This window comes from Penaeus vannamei, chromosome 31 (genome assembly GCF_042767895.1).
Source record: "Penaeus vannamei isolate JL-2024 chromosome 31, ASM4276789v1, whole genome shotgun sequence".
In the NCBI taxonomy this organism is placed as follows: domain Eukaryota; kingdom Metazoa; phylum Arthropoda; class Malacostraca; order Decapoda; family Penaeidae; genus Penaeus; species Penaeus vannamei.
Genome location: NC_091579.1, coordinates 994,429 through 1,001,928, shown reverse-complemented (window position 1 = coordinate 1,001,928; position 7,500 = coordinate 994,429). Strand labels below are relative to the sequence as shown.

Sequence of the window (7,500 nt, the reverse complement as noted above, 5' to 3'; positions counted from 1 at the left end):
TAAGACATTACTTTATACGGTAAGCATAGATCTGGCATGTATATTACATATCATACCCACTGAGAGTTTAGTGTATTAATTGTTTTGCAACTAGATGGCTCCACAAGTACTTAGTCACCAATGAGCCAATTACTTGTACTGTGTGTCTCACCTTTTTACTCTTTTCCTTGATTTTTGGAAATATATTCTTTTGTCTCATTGTACTTTGTAATTTCTATAGCATTGTGATCATAATAATGTCTATGATAAGAATAGTAAGAATATTGATAGCATTAGTAAAAAAAAACTTTTCCCAAAAACTCAAGAAAATGTAAAATCAGGTGAGGTCATGAGGTTGATTAATTAACTTCTTGGTGACTAAGCCAAATAATACTGCAATTAACAGTAGATATCCCCAGGCTGAAGGTTTATAGAGAAAATAGTAATAATAGGTAATTAAGAAATAAAAAGATAAAAAAGAATAAAAATTGGCAGACTTTCCTAAGGAGTCATCATTTTTTTTCATAATTTTTATGACCCATATGCTGGGGAGGGATGGGTTTAATCTTTGACTTCTTAGAACATCACGATGACAAATCATTTATTGCATTCATAAATCAAGACAGGAAGATTTGCAGCAGATGAGATGCTTTTTGATTTCCAGTACAGAGGCACTTGAACACATCTTTGTTTTAGAATTAATTTCATTCTCATAATGAAAGCTCCATAGACAAAGAGAGAACATCCTTCTTTGCTAGATGCCCTGTAATGGTTGCGTGCTAGAATCGTAATATCATTTCTTTTCTTTAGAACCTGGAGATCCTGCAGCAGTAGTCATAATTTATTGTTTTGTTTTGCAGGCTCGGGAGGGGGGAGGGAGGCTTGGGAAGAGAGTACTTTCTGTGCTTATGAGAATGATTAAAAATAATGGATGACCTCTAACTTAAACATTCCTGTTTGATGACCATTGCTTCTAACACTTCATATGACAATAATGATGCAATTGATGTATCTGCCGTCGTAGGGATAGGACCATCAAGAAGTTCTCAATTTTATCTTTGCTCATTTCTCCCGTTTCTAAAGATTCATAAAAAAAGGCTGTACTAATTAACCATTGGTTATTATTTTTGTGTCTAATTTTCGAAAAAAAAATCATCAGCAATATTTTAAGATTAAGATGAATATTTGAATTATTAGAAAATGTTAAAATGAAATAACCGGTTTGCATGTGAATTCATGTTGATATTTACAATTATTCTAAATGACATACTGGCTGTAAAGCTTTAGTGTGTTATTAACATATTTTCTTTTTCTCAACTTACTCCAGTGGCAAACGGAAAACAGCCGTCCATTTGAAGTGATGCTAGTCCTAATATCATTTCTTATTGCCTGGGCTGAAGCTTGGTTTATTGACTTCAGGGTTTTACCACAAGAGGCTCGTGCTCGGTCAATTCTGGAAGGTAAGGAAATTCAAACAAATGCATCATGTACTCATTAAGAATTTAGAAAGTAAGGAGAATATATTTATTTATAAGAAAACTATGCTATAGTGTAAGTGCAACTTAAACATCTTTTTGATGGTATAATTAGATTTGAAATTGGTTGAGAGTATATTCATTTAGCATATACACAAGGAAGGTGTTTATTGTAGATTTTGTTGTTTCACTTGATTTTGTGTTATCAGTTTGGGCATCTGTTTGTTATTATTATTCTGAAAGCAGCAAGTGACCATCAGCCCTAAAACTTTTGATAAAAAATAACAAGTAATTTCATGTTTCTTTATAACAGCTGCTGCAGGCAGCAGTGAACACATGGAAAATGATCCACTATTGCCACAGTTAGAGCGTGTAAGGGACTACCTCAGTCATTATACTGAGACTGTTGGTGACTTCTACTCGCCCATGGAATCACCCTTAGGTAAGACTGTAAAATTAAACCCATGGCAAGTTTTGGAAAAAGGTTCTGCTTTGATGGATTTAGGATTAGATAAAGATGAATTGCAGAATGCACTACAAATAGTATTTCGATTTCTATGCTATAATTGGAATATTCATTTGACTACCCATTATTGTATACTAATGCTTGTATGCTTGAATCCACTGTCATTATATAGTCTACAAGTTCTTGTAAAAATTTACTATAAGTCATAGCTACTTATGATACTTGTAATTTCATAAAGCTAAAATATTTTTCAGGATCTGATGACGATGATGATGGTTTTACTCGTACGGATTACAGGAAATTATCTCCAGAAGTAAGCCATTTTTCAATGTTGTTTAACATTGACAATATAGCCTGTTATTTGATATGGTGAACAGGTCTATGTTTGTATCCTGAGAAATTTCTTGGTCATAATATAATAAGATATGTCAGTGAACTAGGGTATTAATATTCTCTTAAAGTACATATAATGGCTAACTTGAAAATTATGGCACAGTTAAAGAAATGTGACTTTTTAGCTTTTTCTTTATTTGTGAACACTGTAAAACTGATTTCGTTGACAGGAAAAACAAATGCAAGCCAGTGGTTATGATGCCTTGCAAAAAGCCTGGGAGACTGTAAACTCACCTGGCTGGAAGGTAGAAAAGGAAACTTCACATGGAGACACAGTTTCCTCCAAAGTGGGACCTAAAGGATCAAAAATATATAAACTTGTGGTAGGTATTTCATTTTCTCTACGTAGACTTTCCCAGGACAGATAATGTAGATGGTATGGAATTATTATGATTATTATTACTATTAAAGATTTTGATTAGGAAAAATTTAGCATCCTCTAATATTTACACAGTGAGTGTTTTTTTTTAACAATAAAAAATGTTTTTTTGTATATATATAAATGTGTGTATATATGTGTGTGTGTCTGTGTGTGTGTATATGCATGTGTGTGTGTGTATATGCATGTGTGTGTGTGTATATATATATATATATATATATATATATATATATATATATATATATATATATATATATATATATATATATATATATGTATATATGTATTTTTATGTATATATTTATGTGTATATTTTTATGTATATATTTATATGTGTATATTTTTATTATATATTTATATGTACATGTATATAAAGCCTATTCATCTTTGAAGGGAGCCTATGAGAGTTCACAGATGGTGCTGACTTGTAATTGGTATTCCTACATTTGTTTAATTTTTGTTGTGTAATGATTAATATTCTCTTGGAGACCTGACACTAACGGGATATGTATTACTATGGATACTGGATCATCCTGTATTGTTGTATTGGCCAATGCATTTTTGGCCAATATGTTTCCATTTCTACACTTTTCTTACCAGCCTTGAATGAGGGATATAAGTTTCATGAAGATTATATCTAGTTCAGCATTTACACACTACAACTACTCCTACTAAACTACTGCATTTTAAGCTATTGTATATACTTTAGAAAGAGTTCAAGATTCCACAGTCCTAAGGACTTTTGGGTAAGTTGATCCCAAATGGTTTTTGTCTCCCTTTAGGGTATGGTGGAGGTAGAGCCAAAGACCTTGTTTAATGAGATGCTCTTCAACTTCGAAAGTATTCCAACATGGAATAAAGCAATAACACTAGGTAGAGTTGTACAGGTGAGTGCTATTTGAATACGAGATTTACATTCCTTTTCATAAAAGGTTGTAAGGATGTCTGTATATATGTACTGATATGTTAATACTTTAATATAACCTTTTTAGAATTAACATTGTAAGGAATCATCTGTATTTGCTGTTAACTTTTGGTTTTGTTTGATTTTATCAGACTATAGATAGTTGCACAGATGTGGTGTACCAGGTTGCTGCAGAAGGACCAGGAGGCGTAGTATCTGCAAGAGATTTTGTGAATGTGCGACACTGGAAGAAAATTGGTGATTGCTGGGTCTCTGCAAATGTCTCTGTTGTTCATAAAGATGAACCACCACAAAAGAGTATAGTACGGTATGTAGATGTTGAACTATGAACTTTATTACAAATTTTGATCCGTTGTTTTAGTATTGTTAACTTTTTCTTGTTTCCTTAATTAGCCTCATTTTCACATATTCACAACATTGGTTGGGTTTTCAAAGTTGGATAAAGTGATGGCAAGCAAATGTCCACATTGTTTGCCAACATAACAAGAAAAATAGTGCATGTTGCAACTGATGCAAATTATTTTATTTGTTTATACATTTTTACTGGTGTGAAAAAGTCTTAGCAATAGTTTGATATGATATGACCTTTAAGTATTTTTATTGAGTGTTTACCTTCAAATTATTTGTCCAAGGAAATGTATTTCAGTTCATCAACAAAATCAGTTGTATCTGGGTGCCGTGCTGCCCACTCATGTCCCAAAATCTAGGTATTAAGTTTACTTTGGTAGTGATTCTCCCACGTGTGTAGTTTGTAACCCTGGCTCACATGGAAAACTCGTCTGTTGTGTCATAACTTTTTGTGTTATTATTGTCAGCATTTTACACCCTGTCAGTAGAATGATAATGGGTGAATGGCATAGGAACAAGAATAGAATGTTACCTGTTATCACAGACCAGTTAGTGATAATCCTACTACTTATCATGTCTGCTAACCCTTTTTTTTCTTTTTTTCTTTCTTTCTTTAATATTTTGATAAAATGATCATAATGTCAGTAGTAGTAATAATAGTATCAATATTATTATTATTGCTGTTCTACCAATTGACTCCTTGCTGGCCGCAATAGACAGTACATGTACACTCGCCAACCATAAAAAGTATACCACCTCCGCAGCCCCTGCGATGAGGCATGGGGTGTTTCTGGATATAATTTCCAATTTTTTCTCTGTTGTTGACAGGGGTGAGAATGGACCAGGCTGTTGGGTGTTTAGCCCAGTCGCAGGTGCTCCAAAGAAATGTTCCTTTCAGTGGTTGCTGGACACAGATCTCAAGGGCTGGATCCCTCAGTATGTTATTGACCAGGCTCTTACATTCGCCATGACAGACTTCCTGCAATGCTTACGGAATTATGCACCGCATATCTCTGCAAGTAAATGTGAAAGATATAGTGCTAGATAAGTTGTGTAGATATTCAGCACTACTGACCATTATTTTACTCATGATGTCACACGTCTCATCATTGTTAAAGATGTAGGTAAGTCTTGATTATAGGATTAAACATTTGTAGAAATATCATCGCTACTTGTTTATTTGTATATTGTCAGTTTTGTTTAATGTTGTGATATAATTTCCTTTGAAGGGAAGGAATTGTTGATTAACTATACCTCTTAATGAAGGTTGATAGGACATCTCTTGTTGATGAATATGTTAATGTAATTATAATTATAACCAAAAGACAATATCACATTGTTGTGAGATGGTAGTACACAGGGAAAAATGTCCTTGGAATTCCTTTATTCCTAAGCTTCTTGTAGTCAAGGCCTATGGCTTAGAAAAAAAAATCTTTTTTTTTTTTTACCATAATTAGTATCAGTTGAAAAATAATTGCATGAATTATACAGACAAACACTTTTTATGATTGGTCTCATAAAACCAGATCAGTTAGACTTTCATCTTCATGATGCTCAGTATATTATCTCCAGGGACACAAACATTTTTAGTTGAAGATGAATACTCATAGTTTTTAGATGTAGAAAGCCAACTTTATTTCTTATCATGAGAAAGCTGCTTGTTGGTGAGAAGTCTTTTATTTACCTGGCTGTGAAGCAATGTTGGGAGGGTATTCTGTGACTGATGCTTAGTCTTATCTATATAAGCTGTATCTTTTAAGAGAAAATAAACTGTACAGATTGATAAGTGATCTTGTTCGGTTGTGTTTAACACCATTCAGGGAGGTTTAGGATACCTATCAGAGTGGAGTTATTCAGATGCTAGATATTCAGATATTAAGGCTGTAGTTAGAGGCTTTTAAATATCAAGTGAAAGCCCAGGGATTACCTATAGAGGCATAAACTGGGACAAAAAATTTCAGTGGTGTTGCGTATGACCATGTCTGATTTTTCGTTGCTGTGGAAGTTGTTGATATAGGCAGTAGCTTTTATCATTTGTTTCTGTAATTTCCATACATATTGATATACAAAGTAGTATGTAAATTTGCTGTAAAGTATGATAGACTTTATTTTTCTTATTCTTTTTTTCTCTGTGAAAAGAGATTTTTCATTTTTGATCTGAACATATACATGTATGAATGTGTATTTTGATATCCTTATGACTCTTGAGTTGATATTTTGCATATGAAATCTTTTAAAGTGCTAAAGTTTATACATTAACCAGTCACTTCTGTTGGATTGATTTAAGTGCCTCTATCTGAGTGATGTATATAAAGCTAAGTATTAGCAGTTGGAGATTGTACAAGTGAACCTGTTGTGCTTAATCTTCCTATATGGAGGATTAAACTGTGGATTCTGTCAGTATTCTTCTGAATTGTAAATAAATTTACGATATATTTACAGGTCTCCCTCTCTTTACACTTTTTATTCAGATATGCTACAGTGGCCCATTTAATGCAACAAGAAAGTAATGCAATAAGGTGTGAAGTCAATGACACAGCTGTTTGCCTTTTTTATGTGTGTGTTTGTTCTTCCAGCATTTAGAGCTCCCTCTCTAGTTGCTCTGGAGGAGAGTTATGCAGTTCGTTATGCATGTGGAAATTTAGAGCGTGTATGGTTCGACCATCAGTACTTCACCATTTACTATTGTACTATTGGTTGTAGGAGTCTAAAAGTGATAATGGTTATATAACTCGACTGCAATGCAAAAGTGATCCTACCAACAGAAGTGCCCCATTATCGTCAGATTGGCTCTTGAACAAACAATTTGATTTCACCGGGATGAACCAGTGTGAGATAAAAACAGAACAGAGCTGTGTCTTAATGTGGTGAATGTATTCTGTATCCAGTCTTTCTTACATATTCAAGGTTCTGTGGATATAGTAAGATTGCTTCATTAAAAAATAGATAATGAATTGATTACTTGGTACTCACAACAGCTATTCTGCACGCATAGACAACAAAAGTTTGGAAATGATATAAAATATTCAGGAATTATTCTCAATGTTAACATACAGACATTTTCATTTTCAGGTTTTTATATTGCAAGTTTTAAAATAATCGCTATCACTACAACTAGAAGTCTTAAATTATCATGTGTGGATGTGAGTGTTCAAATGTTGTACAGTTGATAGTTCAACAGGAGCATTTTATTATCTGCAAGAAATCCTGTTACTTGTCAGAAGAATGTTTTCAACACCACTTTCTGGAATATGTTATCACTTACCAGCTTCTTGCTACACTAATATTAACTAAAAGACTATCCAGTTTGAATGATGAGCCTTCTGGTAATGGAAGCTGGAATGTGATGGGCAGTGTGTGAAGTAGAGGGAACAGACTTTATCGGAACTTACTGCAGATTATAGAACTGATGTGAGACACTAATCAGGTTATACTAGTAATATTATATTCACTGTGGGTTGTCTTGTTACAGATATGTTTCCAAAAGTTGCTATGCAAAAATAATCAAAGAAATACAAATCCAAGATTTTTTTTG

General features: G+C 33.3%; 1 protein-coding gene across 2 annotated transcripts in view; it reads left to right on the top strand.

The window, feature by feature from the left end:
- Positions 1 to 7,500, top strand: part of Start1 (Steroidogenic acute regulatory protein-like) — a 14,679-nt gene that overhangs the window by 6,541 nt on the left and 638 nt on the right. Inside the window, exons 6-13 of one of the 2 annotated variants that reach the window (XM_027369780.2) lie at positions 1 to 19; positions 1,307 to 1,439; positions 1,768 to 1,896; positions 2,175 to 2,233; positions 2,484 to 2,636; positions 3,475 to 3,579; positions 3,749 to 3,924; positions 4,794 to 7,500. The exon at positions 1 to 19 is cut by the window's left edge and continues 35 nt beyond it; the exon at positions 4,794 to 7,500 is cut by the window's right edge and continues 638 nt beyond it. In XM_027369780.2, the coding sequence (XP_027225581.2) occupies positions 1 to 19; positions 1,307 to 1,439; positions 1,768 to 1,896; positions 2,175 to 2,233; positions 2,484 to 2,636; positions 3,475 to 3,579; positions 3,749 to 3,924; positions 4,794 to 5,013 (994 nt within the window). In that variant the 3' untranslated portion in view covers positions 5,014 to 7,500. The remainder of the gene's footprint in view (positions 20 to 1,306; positions 1,440 to 1,767; positions 1,897 to 2,174; positions 2,234 to 2,483; positions 2,637 to 3,474; positions 3,580 to 3,748; positions 3,925 to 4,793) is intronic. The other variant, XM_027369781.2, reaches the window with a different exon arrangement.